General features: G+C 36.7%; 1 protein-coding gene and 1 long non-coding RNA gene across 2 annotated transcripts; both read right to left on the bottom strand.

Annotated features, from left to right (window-relative positions):
- Window positions 1-3,085: 3,085 nt before the first annotated feature.
- LOC146729865 (uncharacterized) lies at window positions 3,086-15,711 on the bottom strand. The gene is made up of 5 exons (XR_014927896.1): window positions 15,519-15,711; window positions 9,686-9,744; window positions 8,504-8,708; window positions 4,725-4,885; window positions 3,086-3,226 (listed from the first exon to the last, which is right to left on the bottom strand). It is a non-coding gene; the product is annotated as an uncharacterized LOC146729865 (long non-coding RNA).
- A 3,868-nt stretch (window positions 15,712-19,579) lies between these two features.
- Window positions 19,580-20,245, bottom strand: LOC146729866 (uncharacterized). The gene has a single exon (XM_085494694.1). The coding sequence runs from the start codon at window positions 20,243-20,245 to the stop codon at window positions 19,580-19,582; it is 666 nt and encodes a 221-aa protein (XP_085350820.1).
- Window positions 20,246-23,508: the final 3,263 nt, after the last annotated feature.

The raw sequence follows: 23,508 nt of genomic DNA on the forward strand, positions 1-23,508 counted from the left end.
TCGCAGGCTAAAATATGACCTTATGTGAAAAAGCTCGAATTTCGGGATAAACAATTAAGTTGTAAAATAACACATAGCTCTGACGATGTCAAAAGTACTAGTAGTGACCGACTGTGTACTGGTCACGTGACAATGATTTGCGCATATCCGCAATACTCCTTCACCAGGGAAGGAGGTCAATTCACACCTAATACAATGATCTTTTCCAGAATGGGGATAGTGATTTAATTCTGAATATACGACGTGTCATTTTAATGACAGTTAGTTCTGATAACGTAAATGTAGTATTCATAAATAAATATTTTTAAAAAATCAGAGTGACGTTATGTGATACCAACCCAAAAATACGGAAATAAATATTGAAACATTTTCACACATCTGTTTTTTGTGCTTTGTATCAGCCAGCAAACTCTGTTGACAACACTGTAAATCGTGAATGTTGGAGTCTAGTCTGCAGTAAAAGTTAATGGTAAATAAGTTATTATCCGATTAAGTGATTTGTACAGACGGTGTTATCATTCACGTTATTTCAGCACGGGTTATCTAATTATACTGCCAAGGGAATTCATAGGAACAGTAGGCGGAACTAATGTATGGATAGTACACGGGACTGATAGATACAGCAAAGGTTATGCAAATTGGCTGGGTGCATTCGTGCTATTGAAGTTGGAGATACAAATTAATGCAACAATTCGTTTAAATCTGTCAACGATCGACCCGACCTGGCAATTTCTTTTGTATACAACTCGGATGTTTGTTCTATTTCTAATGAACGTGGTATCTTCAGTCGAGTGTCCCATTCGTAGATAGAATAGATTCTCAAGTGTGAATTTAGTGTATTTTAATTAAATTGTATTTACGATTTCAAATTTTAAAATATTTAAAACATATACGTGGAATTTGAAGACCTTAAATGAACATTTGGAAAAGAATGATGACTATTTGTTTTTATTTTGTTTCTCTATATGTATCCTTTCTGTACCTCTCACTTTCAGTGAAGATGAATATGGCTATCAAATTTGCTGTCTAGTTAGCAAACTAACTGATTTATAAAAATCTTAGCACGTACGCTTGGGACCAATGATTTAAGGGTGCGTGCTATTTAGACCGTATCATTATCTGAGAGGGGGGTAAGAACACGTGTAAAACATAATGAATGTATATTCTGTTGTAATAATGCACGCAATCAATGTAGTATTTCACATAATAAACTATTTATTTTATTAAATGAAAAGGATTTGTACGCCAAGTTGTAGTTAAAATACAAATCAAGAGATTCATAAACTCCCTGTGAAAATGGAACAGTCCACTATCACAAGGCGGGTTTGGGAAACCCCGGAATTCAAAAGATAAACATCTATTCAGTAGTTCCAAATCAGTAAAAATGAATATTTTAATTCTAGAAAACATGAGACAGTGTCATTTCATCATTCTTGAGTGGAAGACCTAACAAGTTCAACTTGCTGTCGAGTCAATAGCATGTAATCGTTTCTGGGGGGGGGGGTTCATTCTATATTAAAACCTTACACCATGTGCGTTCTTGCTAAAAAAATAATAGGCCACTAGGGCTGGCAGCACATTGGCAAACCAAACTCCCTATTGCATGATAAGTCTACACAATGATAACTCTACACGATGATACCGGTAACTCTACACGATGATAACTCTACACGATAATAACTACACAATAATAACTCTACACGATAACTCTACACGGTGATAACTACACAATAATAACTCTACACGATAAGTCTACACAATGATAACTCTACACGATAATAACTCTACACGATGATAACTCTACACGATGATAACTCTACACGATGATAACTCTACGGACTAACTGAGGTGGTGGTGGTTATTAGTGGAGACATCGAATACACAAAGTAAAGAGTACAGTGTCAGATTAGTGCAATCATATTTTATATTTATTTGTTAAATATAATTGTGTAATTGTTTTTTCCCCACCCAGAGATTTTTGTTTGCATGTCCTGATTTGCAACAGTGTTACAGATATTACAGCTATGTACATTAATGACCATATATGGTCATCTTTTATTTTAGTTATGTCTCTTTCCCATTTTTTTTTAATATCACAAATTACATTTCTCTATACAGTTATGCGTATTGATGTCAGATGACCTCTGCCTATGGGCACAAACCACGTGACCAACTCATGTGATATTCCAAGGAACAAATGCATTTCCAGAGTAAAATGTACATGCAAAATTACAGATCAAATCCTGACTGATCAAATTATTTTTTTAGTTTACAAGAAAGTTGATCAGAAAAAAACATCTGTGCGTGTAGTAATTTTGCCAAAAACCAGATGGCGGCCAAAGCACGTGACTGATCAAAATTATTCTATGTTTCTCATACACCCGAGATGCAAAATATCAAATTGATTGCTGAAAGTATTCAGAAGAAACAAATGCTTTAAATGTTAGCTAGTGTCGCTGAAAACCCAAGATGGCAGCAAATTCACGTGACTGGTCAGAATTGTTTTTCAGTTAAGAAATGCAACAAGAAAAATTTCAAATCAATAGGACAAATTTGACCATCAATATGAGACTATTTTTTGTTTAAAAGAAAGTGTGGCCAAACCACACGACCAATCATAAACAAAGAAAGTTTAGAAAGAACTCCTGTGTGCTAAGGATATTGGAGGCATGAAGTACAAATAGGGAATTCTGTATTCACTATATATCAAAGTTGTCCTTCTAGCACAAATATATTTAAAATCATGTCTTATTTTAAACACAAAGTTGTCTTTGTATGAGATATTTCAGTTATGCATATTAATGAGTTCACATGAACCCATTTATAAAAGATGGTAATTAATCTACATGGATATCAACCCTGAAGTATTCAGACCTATGTACCAAGTTTTATTGAAATTTGATGAATGGTACTCAAGATGTCTGTGGAAATGGATAATTTATGCAAATTATTTAATTAGTCAGCACATAATTTAATCCTAAGCTAAACATATATATGGTTTATCCCAGTACAACTATGTTTTGTACTTTGTATATCAGTCACTGCTGCTTTAACATCATATTTCATTTATTTCCTTCTTTCTTCATTTTTCCTTTCCCTCCAAAAGGAGAAGCAGGCTCCTCCCCTTTTACCAGCGACAGTTGACACTTCAAGTCCAGTAACTTCTTTACTTCAGTTTCAATCTGCAATCTTCTCGCAAAGTTCTCAACATCCGTACCCTGCCACCCTGATGAAAAAAAACATAATCCATGGGGTCCACTTCATTAAAAAGAAAGCTGCAGGCAAGCTTGCTTGAAAACATTTTACAAACAAACACATGGCAAATAAATTTTCAATTCCGCTGTAATGTATAAACATACATATGTAATCTTTTATTCAAAATTGACAAACTAAATCTTTAAACCAAGATTGTGTAATTTTCATATTCAATCAGAGAATTTTGGCAATCACAGACTTTTGATTATTTGGTAAATTTATGATGAATTAATGGAAATATGCACCAATCAGTCAAAGCTCTTTTACTGAAATTGTTTTACCGTATTTATCCGGGTAAAAACCCAGGGTCTTGAACATGGAAAATCGCCAAAAAGAAGGGGTGGGCATATCCCCGGCAAAAAAAACTGAAAAATCGCAAAAATTGGCAACACGCAAATCGAACTTCGACAAGGAGTAAAACGGCAAATAAAAACATGCAACAGAAATAAATGAACAATATGCAACATTAGAAGTAAAACAAAACTAATGTATTGCTTATACTGTGACAAATAAACCAGAAATAATAAAAATTGACAGTGAAGAATTGTTTGAATTAGGATTTCTCTGCACACTGACACGCCAAATACGTGTGAATTCAAAATGAACTAAAAAGTCAGGGGTGAAACTTTTCCGGTTTTGAAAATACCGGATCAAAAGTCATACAAGATCACTAATAATTTTCAAATTTACACAGTAAAAATTACGAAAGTTCATAGTTTTTTGAACAATTTTCTCAGATCTCTATTTGTACGTTCATTGTCATCTTCGTCAAAGTCAAAACCCTCAAAGTCCAAGTTGGCGTCACTGTCGCCGCCGTCGCCGTCGTCGAACGAAATTCGTATAGCTTCGTCCTGGAATACATTGATGTCGTCACACACAATTTTCCCTGAAACCAAGTCGTCTTGAGAACCGTCTAAATTATTTGCAATCACGAGGAATGACTTTCTGACTACATCAGTGGATACAGCTTCCCAAGACATGACTGCGAGTGTAGAGGTCAACATTGCTTTCTTGTCAGACTAAACGCTCATCAATCATGGTGAAACCACAGGGAGTTGGACAAACTTATGTATTTTAATAAATTATTTAATAATAATATGTTATATAACTTTTCTTTTACCCCCCCTTCCTGGTATCGATTTCAAGTAATCACTGATCTTTGTTTATACCACTATTTCCTTTATCACAACTTTGTTACGTGTTTATGTTATATGCAAATTTTAACGCGCGATGTAGACACACCCTATTATAGTAAAATATCCCAAGGGTTGAAACGCGCCAGGACTGTGGCATAAAATCACGCTTCGAACCTTTCAAAGTTCGTTTTCTTTACATATATGGCATCTGTAATGACATGTGATCTATGTCAATCAATGTGAATGGTTCCTACTATGTACCTGTGTCACATGATTTAACATGTGATCTATATCAATCAATGTGATTGGTTCTTCCATTCTCATATCACTTACCTGTTCAGTGAATTGAGCTGTCAGTTCTTCAACTATTTTCCCATCATTCATAGCAGTTTGCTGTGAATCACCACATTTGATTGGATTTATGGTAGAAGGTTTCTAGGATTTACCACTGCAAACTGCTTCCACCCTTGACAGCTCTGTTTTATCAAACAAGGCTGAAAGTAATAACAATTTTCACCAGTGTTTTGAATGTGTTTATGGAACATTATGTACATGTTTCTGGAATGTTCTCAACTTGTTCTAAAAGTGTATCTGGATTGTTCTGTGAATGTGTTCTTAGAATGTTCTCAACATGATCTGAAAACATGTCCTTATAATGTTCTCAACATGATCTGAGAACGTGTTCTTAAAATGTTCTCAACATGATCTGAGAACGTGTTCTTAAAATGTTCTCAACATGATCTGAGAACGTGTTCTTATAATGTTCTCAACATGATCTGAGAACATGTCCTTATAATGTTCTCAACATGATCTGAGAACGTCTTCTTAAAATGTTCTCAACATGATCTGAGAACGTGTTCTTAAAATGTTCTCAACATGATCTGAGAACGTGTTCTTATGTTCTCAACATGATCTGAGAATGTGTTCTTAAAATGTTCTCAACATGATCTGAGAACGTGTTCTTAAAATGTTCTCAACATGATCTGAGAACATGTCCTTATAATGTTCTCAACATGATCTGAGAACGTGTTCTTAAAATGTTCTCAACATGATCTGAGAACGTGTTCTTATAATGTTCTCAACATGATCTGAGAACATGTCCTTATAATGTTCTCAACATGATCTGAGAACGTGTTCTTAAAATGTTCTCAACATGATCTGAGAACGTGTTCCTAAAATGTTCTCAACATGATCTGAGAACGTGTTCTTATAATGTTCTCAACATGATCTGAGAACGTGTTCTTATAATGTTCTCAACATGATCTGAGAACGTGTTCTTAAAATGTTCTCAACATGATCTGAGAACGTGTTCTTATAATGTTCTCAACATGATCTGAGAACGTGTTCTTAAAATGTTCTCAACATGATCTGAGAACGTGTTCTTAAAATGTTCTCAACATGATCTGAGAACGTGTTCTTATAATGTTCTCAACATGATCTGAGAACGTGTTCTTAAAATGTTCTCAACATGATCTGAGAACGTGTTCTTATAATGTTCTCAACATGATCTGAGAACGTGTTCTTAAAATGTTCTCAACATGATCTGAGAACGTGTTCTTAAAATGTTCTCAACATGATCTGAGAACATGTCCTTATAATGTTCTCAACATGATCTGAGAACGTGTTCTTAAAATGTTCTCAACATGATCTGAGAACGTGTTCTTATAATGTTCTCAACATGATCTGAGAACATGTCCTTATAATGTTCTCAACATGATCTGAGAACGTGTTCTTAAAATGTTCTCAACATGATCTGAGAACGTGTTCTTAAAATGTTCTCAACATGATCTGAGAACGTGTTCTTATAATGTTCTCAACATGATCTGAGAACGTGTTCTTATGTTCTCAACATGATCTGAGAACGTGTTCTTAAAATGTTCTCAACATGATCTGAGAACGTGTTCTTATAATGTTCTCAACATGATCTGAGAACGTGTTCTTAAAATGTTCTCAACATGATCTGAGAACGTGTTCTTAAAATGTTCTCAACATGATCTGAGAACGTGTTCTTATAATGTTCTCAACATGATCTGAGAACGTGTTCTTAAAATGTTCTCAACATGATCTGAGAACGTGTTCTTATAATGTTCTCAACATGATCTGAGAACGTGTTCTTAAAATGTTCTCAACATGATCTGAGAACGTGTTTTTATAATGTTCTCAACATGATCTGAGAACGTGTTCTTATAATGTTCTCAACATGATCTGAGAACGTGTTCTTAAATGTTCTCAACATGATCTGAGAACGTGTTCTTATAATGTTCTCAACATGATCTGAGAACGTGTTCTTAAAATGTTCTCAACATGATCTGAGAACGTGTTCTTATAATGTTCTCAACATGATCTGAGAACGTGTTCTTAAAATGTTCTCAACATGATCTGAGAACGTGTTCTTATAATGTTCTCAACATGATCTGAGAACGTGTTCTTAAAATGTTCTCAACATGATCTGAGAACGTGTTCTTAAAATGTTCTCAACATGATCTGAGAACGTGTTCTTATAATGTTCTCAACATGATCTGAGAACATGTCCTTATAATGTTCTCAACATGATCTGAGAACGTGTTCTTAAAATGTTCTCAACATGATCTGAGAACGTGTTCTTAAAATGTTTTCAACATGATCTGAGAACGTGTTCTTATAATGTTCTCAACATGATCTGAGAACGTGTTCTTATAATGTTCTCAACATGATCTGAGAACGTGTTCTTAAAATGTTCTCAACATGATCTGAGAACGTGTTCTTATAATGTTCTCAACATGATCTGAGAACGTGTTCTTAAAATGTTCTCAACATGATCTGAGAACGTGTTCTTATAATGTTCTCAACATGATCTGAGAACGTGTTCTTAAAATGTTCTCAACATGATCTGAGAACGTGTTCTTAAAATGTTCTCAACATGATCTGAGAACGTGTTCTTATAATGTTCTCAACATGATCTGAGAACGTGTTCTTATAATGTTCTCAACATGATCTGAGAACGTGTTCTTAAAATGTTCTCAACATGATCTGAGAACGTGTTCTTAAAATGTTCTCAACATGATCTGAGAACGTGTTCTTATAATGTTCTCAACATGATCTGAGAACGTGTTCTTATAATGTTCTCAACATGATCTGAGAACGTGTTCTTAAAATGTTCTCAACATGATCTGAGAACGTGTTCTTAAAATGTTCTCAACATGATCTGAGAACGTGTTCTTAAAATGTTCTCAACATGATCTGAGAACGTGTTCTTATAATGTTCTCAACATGATCTGAGAACGTGTTCTTAAAATGTTCTCAACATGATCTGAGAACGTGTTCTTATAATGTTCTCAACATGATCTGAGAACGTGTTCTTATAATGTTCTCAACATGATCTGAGAACGTGTTCTTATAATGTTCTCAACATGATCTGAGAACGTGTTCTTATAATGTTCTCAACATGATCTGAGAACGTGTTCTTAAAATGTTCTCAACATGATTTGAGAACGTGTTCTTATAATGTTCTCAACATGATCTGAGAACGTGTTCTTAAAATGTTCTCAACATGGTCTAAGAATGTGTTCTTGGAATGTTCTCAACATGATCTGAGAATGTGTTCTTATAATGTTCTCAACATGATCTGAGAACGTGTTCTTAAAATGTTCTCAACATGATCTGAGAATGTGTTCTTATAATGTTCTCAACATGATCTGAGAACATGTCCTTATAATGTTCTCAATATGTTCTGAATGCGAGATCAGGAGATATACTGGTAACCATTCTAGGAGTGTATCTATAAAAATCATAAAATACAAGATCTAATACAGCCTGTACTGTAAATGTATTAATTATTCACTGGTTTTTAATTCGTTATTTTCACTGATAAGTCAAATTTACTAAAATAAATCTACATGAACTTGTGGAATAACAATTAAATTCATTATTTTCCTGCTAAACTCTTAAAATCTAAAACTTTATCAGGAATTCAGAATTAGGAAGAAGTCTAAACAAAATTGGGAAGTAGACTATATGAATTTGGATTTGGGAGGTTGTATTTAAAAAAAAATATTAATTTGAAATTTTCTTTATCAGCAATTCAAAATTGAAAAAGGGTTTTTATCAGGGACTAAGAATACATTTGTACTTACATTCTTTGTTGCTGTGTTGTGCTATGTCCAAAATAATCAAAGCCAATATTGAACCATTTTTAAATCTCATCATGCAGTTTGAAGTATTTATCACGGTTTTTGTTGGGGTGTTATTCCTTCCTCCAGTGCTATGGTTTGTGTTGCGGTTCCGTACTCATCAGTCCCATATATATATAACATATTGTGATTTTGTAATCGACAATATCTGAAACAAATTATGTTCAACTTAAGGTGTGTTTTGTGTTCACTGTAATTCAATCTATTATGGCTGAGACAACTGGTACAACACCATTACGAATGACAATGTACAAGTTATTTTTGTCAAAATCATGCATGCAATCAATCTGGGGTCAGAGGTCAATCCCCTCAACAACCGGTACTACACCATACAAGTTATTTTTTGTCAAAATCATGCATGCACGCTTATGGAAGTTTTCCCTCTGGCGGGTATAATTCTTAGGTATCTGTTGCGTTTATCTATATAGAAGCTAAGTTACTTAGGTACCTGTTGCGTATATCTATATAGAAGCTAAGTTACTTAGGTACCTGTTGCGTTTATCTATATAGAAGCTAAGTAACTTAGGTACCTGTTGCGTATATCTATATAGAAGCTAAGTTACTTAGGTACCTGTTGCGTATATCTATATAGAAGCTAAGTAACTTAGGTACCTGTTGCGTATATCTATATAGAAGCTAAGTTACTTAGGTACCTGTTGCGTATATCTATATAGAAGCTAAGTTTCTTAGGTACCTGTTGCGTATATCTATATAGAAGCTAAGTTACTTAGGTACCTGTTGCGTAGATCTATATAGAAGCCAAGTAGATTATCAATAAATTGGGAAAAATTTTATTATTTTTGGAGGTGTCTGAATTCATGATGTATTTTTTTATTCAGTTAAATTATTAAATTTAGGCTTTATTTCAATGACCTCATTTTCCTGCAAACACTTTGGTGCAATATTTTGCAAATTTTAAATATTTTAAAATAATTTCCTCATTATTTTTATACCAAACTGACATACGGAAATTGTTCATTAACTACAAATCATAATTAAAAGTTTTGAAACATTACTGAAAAAATAGTTCAGGTTTATATGAAAGGTGACTGTAAGTTGATTTTAACATCTATAAGGTCACAGTAATGAGAACAAAAATTAAAACTAAGTATAAAATATACTTACCAGGAAGATAGGGAGGTCGATGACCTTTTAACACATCTACTGAAAGCCTTCAAGGATAGCTGAAATGCATGATGGGAAAAACAGTGTCAGTCAACAATGTGATAAATAATTGCCTTCACTTCCCTTCATTGACAAGTCTATTTTATTTGCTGGCTATTTCCCATAGGTGTACACTTTCAGTTGTGCCAGACATCACAACAAGGGTTTCTGAGACTGTGATTTTGATGGGAAATCATAAGACCACACATAGCATTGAGTACAACCAAAGTGAGTTCCTAGTCAAAGAGTACCAAACCTTAATAGATGAATGTCTTATTTGTTTTACTATTATATCAAATTTAATCTCTGAAACATTTCATAAATACTAAAAAATTAACAATTTTCAAACACAAATAATACATTTTAATAACAGAATTATTAATGCTCATTTATAGTTTAACAATTAGAAATTCTGAAGGGAAGCAAAATGAAAAAAAAAAAATGCACTGTAAAAAAACCCTGCAGGGATCAATAAGACAGCTGTACACCTATATCTTTGATAACAATATTCCATGTAGTGTAAACATTTTTACAGAAAATTCACCATGGCAACAAACAATAGCACATATGAAGGAAACAAATATGAAACTACAGTATTACCGGTATATAAAACTCATTTGAATAAATAAATACCCCCCTCTATACACTATACAGGAACTGGGATAAAGCCCCCCCCCCACTATACACTAGGCAAGGACTGCCCCTCTCTATACACTATACAGGGACTGGGATAACCCCCCTCTATACACTATGCAGGGACTGTCCCCCTCTATACACTACACAGAGACTGGAATAAAGCCCCCCTCTATACACTATGCAGGGACTGTCCCCCTCTATACACTACACAGGGACTGGGATAAAGGCTTCCCCTCTATACACTACACAGGGACTGGGATACCCCCCCCCTCTATACACTATGCAGGGACTGAACCCCTCTATACACTACACAGGGACTACCCCTCTCTATACACTACACAGGGACTGGGATAAAGGCCTCCGCCTCTATACACTACACAGGGACTACCCCTCTCTATACACTATACAGAAACTGGGATAATTAAATAATAACACATGCTTGTGAGGGTAATATCACGATTTGTTGCCTGCCCAAGGGATGGTGGGCATGACCATAATATTGATGATGTCAGAGCCGAAGGCGTCATTTTGGCCGCAGGGGTCGGGAGGGATTTCGAAGTTTGACATAATATAGCTATCACATCCAAGAAAGCTACAACAAAACCCGGTATGTAGAATGTACATATTCCGAGAAAACCAAAAATCACCCTGACGACGATTTCGAAACACAGGCTAAAATGTATGCTACCGGCGGTGAAAATTGTCCCGTTGCAGCATTTCAAATGTATTTGTCCAAATTGCACCCGGGGCAAAATGCGTTGTTTCAGAGGCCCCGTGTAAATGTAACGCCCACTGACATAGTCTGGTATTGTAATTCACCCCTTGGTGAAAATAAATTGGGATCTATGATGAAAGAGATTTCAGTAGCAGCAAATTTGTTGACAGTTTATACAAATCATTGTGTTAGGGCAACTGCGTGCACTGTGTTAGATTCGGCAGGAGTTGAAACCAGACACATTATGTATTTCACGGCACATAAAAACGAAGCTAGTGTTCGGTACTATACCAACAAACTCACCAATAATCAGAGACAAGGAATGTCCAGTATTCTGTCTCGCAGTTTGGGGTATAAAAACAAATCCTCTGATAGAAAAGTGACCGTAGCAATCGAAGCGAGTGTTTCCAACAACATCATCCGTACCCCAGAGAACACCGGCATAGTAGCGTCTGGACCAACTCCCGCAGAATCTGGCACCGCTTCTATTTCTAATACCCACAATCAAAGTACACATGCAGCATCTGCTTTGTTTTATAACTGCACCTTTAGTGGACCAATTAATGTCAACATAACAAACACAAAATAGAAAATTCAACAACGATACAGCACATGTTTTCAAAAATGGCGCACAGTGCGCGCTGCCGGTAATTTCTGCTGATGATAATTTATTCACGGCTATTCATATGTAAATTTAGCGTTCAGCTTGTTCAGTTTCTTAAATTTCTAGTTATTTGCTAGTTTCTTGCATTGTAGAAATAAACTTCCCTTGATTGTGATGATATCTAAACTTGCTCTTCTGTGCGTTTCTGTGTATTGAGCGCGAGTGTGTTGGATAGGTGATTAAATACTGGTTGAAGGGCCCATTTCATCTGATCACTGTGTCGTCCAGCAGATGCCCATTACACGTCATTCGAAAACGACTCTTTCTTATTTTGTAAAAAGGTCGAGAGTGCCGAAATGCAACAGAAATGACGTTGGTATAATATAATAGCAATAAACCACCACCGGAGTCGGGTATACCACTCGATATTGCACAATTCACTCCATATGTGCACTCGCTACCGCTCATGCATATATGTTGTGAATTGTGCAATATCTCGTGGTATACCTGCCTCCGGCGGTGGTTTATTGCTTAAATATTTAAACTTTGAAGTGTTTTGGGTGCATGACATGCAAGACGACTTACCATGCAGGAGTTTGAAGCTTACAGTTTAAAATAGATAATAGCTGAAGGGGGTGTTGAAGACCAGAGGGTTGGGGTGTGTAGAAGTTTCAAAAAATTCAACATAATAACCAACAGGGGGTGTATCATTTATGGAGATGGAGTTGTAAAATTGATGACTTATGAGATTCTGGTCTGGTTTGGAAGGTGAAGTCAATGGGAAGTGTAGGGGTAGATCTGTTTAAATGTGGGGCATTCCAACATACTTTTGTTCTTTCCGAGCTGCTGAAACTAGATGGTTACATTTACTGCGAATTCTGGGATGTATGTAAGATAAACAAAACTATAGTGATGATGAACTTAAGTAACACAAATCCCCTTTTTGTACTGAGTAACAAATTGACTTATCTTGAGTAATGAATTAACTAGTTGTACTGAGTTAGAAGGTAACTTATTATCTTGAGTAACAGATTAACTTACTGTAGTAACAAATTAAATGAGTAATGAATCAACTTCTTGTTACACATTACCCAGTCAAAATAATTAAAAAATAAAGTCATAATAAAAATTTGTTTTAAGAAACAGCAGATTTGAATACAAGCAGAAAAAAGAAAATTGAAAAACATTTCTCACTATTTTGAAACTTTGCTAGATGTAGATGTTTCACCCAGAACCAATTTATTTTTAGGATGCAGAGTTAAGTTTCAACCTTGACTTATCCACTGAACTTCACAACACAGTTTTACACAAATGACTTTTTGACCTTTACATGTTGCAGGTCAAATACAGAAATTGATTTATGCAAATCATTAAAATGAAAATAAATCCAGGAAAATTACAGAGCAGAGAGTTGATGGAGAGAGTTGAGGAGCTGCCAGTCTGTTCCTATGTTAAAGTAATGTAGACATATACATGCTAGGCTACATTATGCATTTCCACAGATGTCTCCAAATATTTAGAACCTGGACACAACAACTCAAAACTTGGCCAAACATTTTTTAAGAATCTACATATAGTGTATAAATAAAAAAAATAGTTCAAATAAAGCAAAATAGCCAAAACACACAAAAAAATAAACAAGAAGAATTAGTTGCTTATGCGAAAGAAAAGAATACAAACAGTGAAACACAAAAATAATGAAGAAAAAAATGAGTCCAGGCCTTGAACCCAGGTCTGTTGGATCCTTTGTATAACCAAAGCAGAATTTAAGCTACTTTTTTTATCAATATCTCAAAAAATATTTGAGCTAGAAACACAACTTTGAACTTGGTTGAGTATTTATATTAAATCAGAATATATAAAAAAAACAACTGAACAACAAGGTTTGCAAGCTGCCATGCACTACTTTGAATAGAGAGCCTTGATTTAAATTTAAAAAAGCAAAAATGTCAACAACAAAAAATAGGAAGAATCAGTTTCTAATACAATGGGAATCAATACAAACAGTTAAAAAACAGAAAAAAGAAGGGAAAAAATGAAGCCGGGTACTGGGCTTGAACCCAGGTCTGTCAGTTGAGGCTGATCCCATGTAAAACCTATGCATATTTTAAGCTAAATTTTTTACCAATATCTGAAAAAATATAAGAGCTAGACACACAAACTTTGAACTTGGCCAAGTATTTATATTAAATCAGAGTATATAGTAAAATCAGAACAGTTGAATAACAATTTTTTGACTTATTGCACTAACAAACCAGAGTTAACATGACCGATGACAGACGCCAGACAAAAAATTCCCTCTGCTATACCTTACCAATCTCATTTATGATTCAGGCAAGGTAATAAGTGACCCAAAGCAGGGTATATAGAATTAAAATGGAAGAGGGGTACTGGAGCAACAGGGTTAGAATTACAGCTATGGGGGAGGGGCCCTTAGAAACTCTTACCTCGTACCGGATTCTGATGTAAATTCGCCCATTGTCGTTTTGACAATGAACTGTTATCGCTGTAAACAGTGTTAAATTATTCTTCAAATGTTTATCTTTTGAAAACAACTAATTTTTTTATTTAAAAACAAATCATGTAGCTTTCCCACCAAAATCCAAACAAAAAGATCGTACAACGACATCGGCAAATCTCTTCCGTGCCGCGTTCGTTGGCATAATCCATCATTTTGATTTATTTTTTGCACTTTATTACAATCATTACTAGGTAATAATCAACAATTGTAAAACACAGCATAAGTGGATTGCACTACCGCGATCATTTGCTACGAAGCAATGCAGTTGAGTTCGTTTTTATTTGAAACTTCTTTTAAAATATACTTTCCTTACTAAGAAAATGAAACAAAATAATTGTATTTGGCGCATGAGGTTTGTTAATGTGATTTTTTTAAGAAAGATGCGCGGTCTACTTTTTAATCCAACAAGAAAAAAATGCCCCCAAAAAATATTTGATGATCATTGTTTGAAAATTTGAACCCCAACCCTGTGAAACGGCACAGGACGGGCAAATTTACGGCAGAATCTGGTACATATTCACTCCAACTTTATTTCACCAAGTTTTAATTCTGTTGAATATGTTGTTTTATAACAGTATCACCAACAGTAACTTTTGATTTGGAGGTTAGGCAAAATTCCTGTGTTGACTGTCATACTGTACCCAAGATGCATCTGTCATTAATTAATGTCACTGACAGACCACTCATTCCACTAATAAGAATGTAAACTAAACGTTTAACTGGTTCAGTCTAGGGAATATTATGCCTGCTTTGAACAAACTGAAAAGTTACAGTACTCCAAAACAAATATCACTGTAAACAAATAAAGTAAAAAGTATTTGAGGCAAAATAAAACATTTAATACAAAATAATTCTGAACTGAATGATGACAGTTAAAACAATTTTGTTTTCATCTGATGACGCTTGTGTGCGTTCGCGTTGTTTTGATTTATTTTGTTTTGGGCAACACAAACTATCTGGAAACACGCGTACAGGAAAGTCCCTATAATGGGTAGCTCTACGTACACGGATTGTATCAGTGGGCTTAGTATCATAATACGGACAGGCGATCCTCTAGCCCTGCGTACAGTGCCGTGTGTACGGGGACGCGTTGGTTGTGGGGACATCTATCAACCGAACGCGTCCCCGTACACAGAGCACTGTACGCAGGGCTAGCGATCCCCGTGTCCATTTATAGTTCTCCCCGATTAACACAGCGCATTACGTAGGGCTAGTAAAATGGCAGTGTGTTCAGGGCTTTCATTAATTACACATGTAATACAGTTGAAGTTTAATACATTCGATCCATAATGAGGTAAATGACGTCACGAGAACTTACCGATGTGTTCCACTGACTTACTGTACAGACAACTGGACACCGAGGATATCAGCTGCCACGCCACTTTCAAGTATGTTGATTTCTTCGATTGCAATACAGCTTTATAACTGTCACTTCAAGATATTGGAAGTTATCTAATTCTAACATGCAGTTTACTATCGGTTTCTTACAACACGCTGGTTTACATTTCAACCGGAAGTAAGGATGGGAGGTGTCAACGTAGATGGCGTATTCGCAGTTGCCCAGCAACAAGATATAATCCAATGATAGCGGCAAGTTGACGAAAATATTGTTATAAAATATTCAAGTTGTTAAAACATTACCTCTATCCGTAAACGCGTTGTGATTGGTCTGGTTGTTATAACCGTTATTTGAAATTCATAACACATTTTAAATATTTAAAAAAAAGAAATTCACACCTTTATGAAATTCTTAGCAATTATCTTGCTTGGTTAATTGATTGAAAGGCGTTCAAAATAGGGCCACAATGAAAATTGTGTAACCGCCGTGGGAGTTTGTTATGTTGGGTTTGTTAGCAAGTAAGTTTACAAGTCCCTGTGACCATAACTACTGGTACGACTTGACACGAATCCCACAAAGAGAAAGGTCACTGAGAGAACGGAGATAATATATGACAAATATAACTTGATTGATTGATGTCACGTGACACACTGAGTCGCTTGTGTAAAGTTTGATAGATAACAGAAATATAAGCGGTTATTGTTTGAGAGTGGGTTTTCCTCCTAGTAGTGAGAATTCACTACTAGTATTTCTAATTGTCAAGAGGTTATATTAACATTTCTCCAACAGGCATACACAGGCAAGCCAAATCGGGTAACATCGACCTCTTTTTTGGGTTCTTTAACAATATCACCAATTAATTGTACAGGATTGGGGTCAAACATTAATAGCACGTGACTAGTTTCAAGTAAAAAGGACGCAAGTAGTAAGTTTCAAGCAATATTTAATAAAGCAAGTTAATCAGCCAAAAATATACAAACCAACCCCAGGCACCGCGCCAGCTTAAATACCGAATAAATTAATCTATAAACTTTTACCGGGCTACACGTGGCATGTCTTGCGTCATGTCGTAGCAATGTCATAAGACGAAGACTATAACACTTGCAACATTCGCACCATAAATTTTCTCGTTGTCTCCGGCCACTAATTTGGACTCTGATGAGACGACTGATGGTAAATGTGCTCGCGGTTATATACACACTACGATATATATAGTCAGTTGACAATTTACAGGTGCATTCGGCAACTGATGGTTGCCTCCATTTTTTGAGTGGGCGGAAAAAATACTCTGGCGGGCGAGAATGCGTCTTGCTGTGTTACACTGCCCTGTTATCGTCTGTCCGTAATATACAGGCATCCCGAATATTTCTTGGGTCTTCTTGAGTTTATCAAAATATCACAAGTGTAAATAAACAATGTGTTTACAGTTGTTTATAGTTGTGTTAGCATGACATTCACCATCACAAGTACAATATAAATATTACTTCTTGACACTAATTATAGACACCTGTTGATTAATATGTTTATTTCTACCATAAAGGGCGACATAACCCAATAAAACTACCAAGTACAATGCTACCAATCTAAACGCCGTAATATCGACGTCATTTTAATTAAAATACTGCTGTTTGTGAATCAACCTCGAATACAGAACGTTGTGGTATATTTATAATATCATAAATACCTGTCTGATAAGGCAAGATTATATTCGTCAATCATTAACCAATTCTTACAGTGTTGCTATAAATACGACATACATTGAAATAAGTTTACATAGAGACCACAGCCAGCTGACGAAGCCACATCTCAACGCTTTACCGCTTCCTCGTCAACGTTGTTTCATCGTAGATCCGTACAACACCTGTCATCTCCACGTTTGCCAGCCACTGTATCCAAACACACCAAACACACAAACGGTGAGTTTTTTTTAGTTTAATTAACTAATTAGGGGTAGATCATTTTACCAGCCATGTAACACTATATTGAGTATGTATGTAGACTATCGCGGAACTGAACTAAGCAAATTATTTCTGGGTGGTGTCATACGCTTTCTGGGTGGTGAGATTTGTTCGCGTTGTGCCTAATCGCATTCGCGTTTTATCTAATATTTTTAGTTTGCGTTGTCTCTGCAGATAATCAAACATTTGTAGTTAGCGTGTGTCGGCGGATAATCTGACATCTGAACATTAATTAATTCCGACATCTGATTGTATGTTAAATCCTTGTAAGGAATTTATGTACAGTTTTTGTATCGGGCGTTTGGTAGGTCCGTGACGTTACATTTGCGGTTTTCGACATGCCGGCGACAGTTCCGGACTTTGAGTGTCACTGTTGCCTCTCCTGACTTTTTTCCTGCAAATTGCAAGTGCTAGTGACGACACATAGTGCATTTTGCCACAGTCATATTCATGTTTGAGACTACATGACAGGGCTGTGTGGCCAGCTCTCTGTCAAATGGCAATTTGTAATGCGCTATCCTGGCGTCAACCAGGCCCGGTCGTACACAAGCACCTGCGGACCTTAACCAAGGTTCCCCCAAAGTCGCATTCGTTAGTGAATGAATCTCTGCCATTGGAATAGGACTTCCCATTGAGTCTGTGGCACACCCTCTCAGGGTATGGGTCAACCCTTTGATGTTCAGTCTAAGGTAGGATTTGAACTTGGGTCTACGGGACTGTCACAGTCATACGGTACTTCGGAAGCGGTGCAGTAATTGACCCACTGTAGGGTTTACCGTCGACTCGCCTACAGGTACCAACGCACCGAATAATGTAATTAACAGTATGTCTGATGTTTGTAATCCAATATTGGCGAACAGCATTCAGCCTGTGTCCCACGGCGGTGTAGGCGTTCATTTTCCCGACGGACACCCAGCGTAGTGAAATAGTGTTTGCTGGTAACAATGCAAGAGATTTATTAGTAAAGTTCTTATCTGCGCTGTGTAGTCTGCCGCCACACCGCAAAATTCCACCATCGACCATGAATAAACGCATCTGTCTAACGAGCACACCAAAACGTGTGTTGTTATGGCGATGATGAAGATTAGCTTCAGCTTTGGTGATTTCGTCAGCGGGAATCGGCGAAGTAGCGGAGTTTTTTTTAGTTTAATTAATTAGGGGTAGATAATTTTACCAGCCATGTAACACCAGAGTTCAAACACAGCACAGTGTACATACAGTCGGCGAGTCTTAGATTATAACTATAAGTTGCACGATTGCATAGCGTTTGAACTCAAAAAATTGTTCGAGGTAGGTCTAGAAATGAGGTCAGTTCCGTTCATTTTAGAGGTGATACCACCACCCGTACTAACTCGTGCACAAACACACTATATTGAGTATGTAGTATTTGGAACTTAACTCTCTCCAGTAGACTATCGCGGAACTGAACTAAGCAAATTATTTCTGGGTGGTGTCATACGCTTTCTGGGTGGTCAGATTTGTTCGCGTTGTGCCTAATCGCATTCGCGTTTTATCTAGTATCTTTAGTTTGCGTTGTCTCTGTGGATAATCAAACATTTGTAGTTAGCGTGTGTCGGCGGATAATCTGACATCTGAACATTAATTAATTCCGACATCTGATTGTATGTTAAATCCTTGTAAGGAATTTATGTACAGTTTTTGTATCGGGCGTTTGGTAGGTCCGTGACGTTACATTTGCGGTTTTCGACATGCCGGCGACAGTTCCGGACTTTGAGTGTCACTGTTGCCTCTCCTGACTTTTTTTTCCCTGCAAATTGCAAGTGCTAGTGACGACACATAGTGCATTTTGCCACAGTCATATTCATGTTTGAGACTACATGACAGGGCTGTGTGGCCAGCTCTCTGTCAAATGGCAATTTGTAATGCGCTATCCTGGCGTCAACCAGGCCCGGTCGTACACAAGCACCTGCGGACCTTAACCAAGGTTCCCCCAAAGTCGCATTCGTTAGTGAATGAATCTCGGCCAGTGGAATAGGACTTCCCATTGAGTCTGTGGCACACCCTCTCAGGGTATGGGTCGACCCTTTGATGTTCAGTCTAAGGTAGGATTTGAACTTGGGTCTACGGGACTGTCACAGTCACACGGTACTTCGGAAGCGGTGCAGTAATTGACCCACTGTAGGGTTTACCGTCGACTCGCCTACAGGTACCAACGCACCGAATAATGTAATTAACAGTATGTCTGATGTTTGTAATCCAATATTGGCGAATAGCATTCAGCCTGTGTCCCGCGTTGGTGTAGGCGTTCATTTTCCCGACGGACACCCAGCGTAGTGAAATAGTGTTTGCTGGTAACAATGCAGGAGATTTATTAGTAAAGTTCTTATCTGCGCTGTGTAGTCTGCCGCCACACCGCAAAATTCCACCATCGACCATGAATAAACGCGTCTGTCTAACGAGCACACCAAAACGTGTGTTGTTATGACGATGATGAAGATCAGCTTCAGCTTCGGTGATTTCTTCAGCGGGAATCGGCGAAGTAGCGGTAGAAATACGTCGGCCAAATTCATCGACGAAACGACGAATATACACGGTAACTCGTAGTGATCGTTGTAGTGTGCTGAAGCGAGTTAGGCCGACTATATTCTCAAGATTGATGTTTGACTTGCTTGCAGTCTGTTGCAATTCCGATGAAAAATCTTGAAAAGTAATTATTAATTCAAGTTGCGTAAACGAGGGGAAGGACTCGAAAGTCACGTGACCGCGAAATCCCCACAGACTTGCCATCAGTGTAAGCGCCCTCACATTTCCGGTCAGATTCGGGCTTGTAATGGATTGACATGTCTAATAAGTTTCAACCAATCAGAAGACAGGCTAATTAACATATCAACTAAGACCCCGGAAACCATATACACTTAGATAAACTTAGATCCCGAAAACTTTACCTACTTTCTCATATCCGAATCGCATATGCCATTTTATTTTAGATTAAATTTAAAAAAAAAACGTGCAATGTTATCAGGGGAATGTTTGGAGCGAGCCTTAAAAGTATTAGGATACCAAAGCCTTTGTCGATATCAGCGAGAGGTCGTGGAGGCCTACTCAGATGGCCGGGACGTTTTCGTATCTGCGTCAACAACATGGTGATATAGCGCGAGACAAGTAAAAATAGGTACGTGCGATGCCCGGTTTATTGTTTATTGCTCGGCTGCTCCACCCACCGCATGACGTTTTTGCAAATTTACAAGCCCGAATCTGGCCGGTAATGTGAGGACGCTTACACTCATGGCAAGTCTGTTGGGATTTCGCGGTCACATGACTTTCGCGTTCACCCCTCGTTCACGCACTTTATTAGCTCCGCTGTCGACTTTGTCGAGCGGAGCTTATCATATGAGTGATTGTCCGTCGTCGTCGTCGTCCGTCGTCGTTTGTCGTCCGTCGTCCGTGTCAATGTTTTACTTTTTCGACTTCTTCTTGAAAACTACAAGCCTGAATGCTTTGATACTTGGTGTTTATGTACCCTGGGTAGACCTCTCTTAGGTTTGTTCATTTCATGTTGATATCTTCAATTCTCTAATTTTGGTGAATATTTTTGTTATTTTTGGTAAAAAGTGATATTTTCGACTTCTTGTTAAAAACCGCAAGTGCAATTGCTTTGATATTAAATATATAGGTATTACATGTGGTCCTCTCTCAGATTTGTTCATTTTGTAATGATATCTTTAATTCTCTAATTTTGGTGAATATTTTTGTCATTTTTGGTAAAAAGTGATATTTTCGACTTCTTGTTAAAAACCGCAAGTGCAATTGCTTTGATATTAAATATATAGGTACTACATGTGGTCCTCTCTCAGATTTGTTCATTTTGTAATGATATCTTTAATTCTCTAATTTTGGTGAATATTTTTGTCATTTTTGGTAAAAAGTGATATTTTCGACTTCTTGTTAAAAACCGCAAGTCCAATTGCTTTGATACTACATATATAGGTACTACATGTGAACCTCTCTCAGATTTGTTCATTTCGTGATGGTATCTTCAATTCTCTAATTTTGGTGAATATTTTTGTCATTTTTGGTAAAAAGTGATATTTTCGACTTCTTGTTAAAAACCGCAAGTCTGATTGCTTTGATATTACATATATAGGTACTACATGTGGACCTCTCTCAGACTTGTTCATTTTGTGATGATATCTTCAATTTTCTAATTTTGGTGAATATTTTTGTAATTTTTGGTAAAAAGTGATATTTTCGACTTCTTATTAAAAACCAATAGTTCAATTGCTTTGATATTACACACATAGATACTACATGTAGACCTTTCTCAGATTTGTTCGTTTTGTGATGATATCTTCAGTTCTCTAATTTTGGTGAATATTTTTGGTAAAAAATGATATTTTCGACTTCTTGTTGAAAACTGTAAGTCCGATTGCTTTGATATTACATATATAGGTATTACATGTGGACCTCTCTCAGATTTGTTCATTTTGTGATGATATCTTCAATTTTCTAATTAATTTGATTTGGTGAATATTTTTGTAATTTTTGGTAAAAAGTGATATTTTCGACTTCTTGTTAAAAACTGTAAGTCCGATTGCTTTGATACTATTCATATTGTTCATTTTCTAATGATGTCTTCAGTTCTTTAATTGAAATGTGCACTGCTAACAGCGGAGCTATCTCAGCCGATAGGCTGCTTGTATTTATTTTTCAAGAATTTTTCATCGGAATCGCAACAGACTGCAAGCAAGTCTAGATTGATGTCTATTTCATTTGGTTCGTCAACTGTATTATTTATCAACACATCGGTGCGCGGTCACGTGTCACAAGTCGCGTTGACTGACCACGGAAGAATCAGTTCATCTAGTCATTGATTGGCTGAATGTAGTACTAGTATGTTGATGCTGACGTCATCGTTCATTTATGATAATTGCAGCTTTGTGACTGGCCAGGTATAAATCCTGGCCAGCCATGGCGGACCCTTTTACAAAATTATTTGCTCACAAGGTCTACAAAGTTTATACCTCTGATTAGTAAATCAGAGGCATATGACTTGGTAAGAATTTATCGGTAGGTTCCTACGTAGCATTTATTTCATGTATTCGATTAGAAATAAATGGCTGTGCTTTCTTGTCAGATTTTAAGAGGCGTTGGTCGTCGCGCCGCGTCGTGTTCGATATGGAACTCATAGCGACGCATACAACGCGTGTAGAATACATTGTTTGTTTACATGAAATTTAACCAATACAGCACAATCTGAGAATCAGATCAGAATGATATACTTATCACGGAATGCGGCTTTCACGAATTTAACTTAGTCGAGTAGCATTAATTAAAACCATCAATTCTAATCTTGGTTTTAGTCATAGTAGTTTGGCTGGTGGGCGCAATTCTGTTTTTCGCCGTGATGAGAGATGTGACATTGTCTTTTTTGATATAGACAGTTGCGCCGTATGTACGTGAGTTGGCGTCTGCGAAAATATGTAATTCACAATATTTATTCTAGTAAATCTTCCCAGTTGTGGCTTGTAGATCATCACCTATTTGTCATTTCGGTGGACATAATGTCATTCAAGTTTTTGTTTTCACAGTTCTTGCACAAACAATATCGCTTTAACAGTTATGGGCGAGGGAACCCTACTATGTCATACAACTGTCATGGACAACTCATCGCTTAGTAACGGGGCCACGTGATGTACTATTTATAGTAGCAGTTGTTATGAGTCTTCCTTATCAAAAATAGATATGTATGTTAACGTGTCAGCTTCAGTGTCCAGTTGTTTTTGTAGCGTGTGTGTTGTTGTCGTTCTGCACAACATCATCCAATTCTCGGCAATTTGTCGACCAAGAACGTAGGTTGAAGTTACCGGTAGAAAAATATTTATTAGCGTTAATGTAGATCTTTTTTAACTGGATGCAATTTTGCATGGGGTTGAGATCTGCTACCCAAGCTCGCGCCGAAGGCGTGACGTTATTAGGGGACCAGGCATGCCCCCTTAACAATTTTGAAATCTAGACCATCTTAGACGCTATGTTCTGTATTTTGAGGGGCA

Source organism: Saccoglossus kowalevskii, chromosome 20 (genome assembly GCF_978046115.1).
Source record: "Saccoglossus kowalevskii chromosome 20, keSacKowa6.1, whole genome shotgun sequence".
NCBI classification, from domain to species: Eukaryota; Metazoa; Hemichordata; class Enteropneusta; family Harrimaniidae; genus Saccoglossus; species Saccoglossus kowalevskii.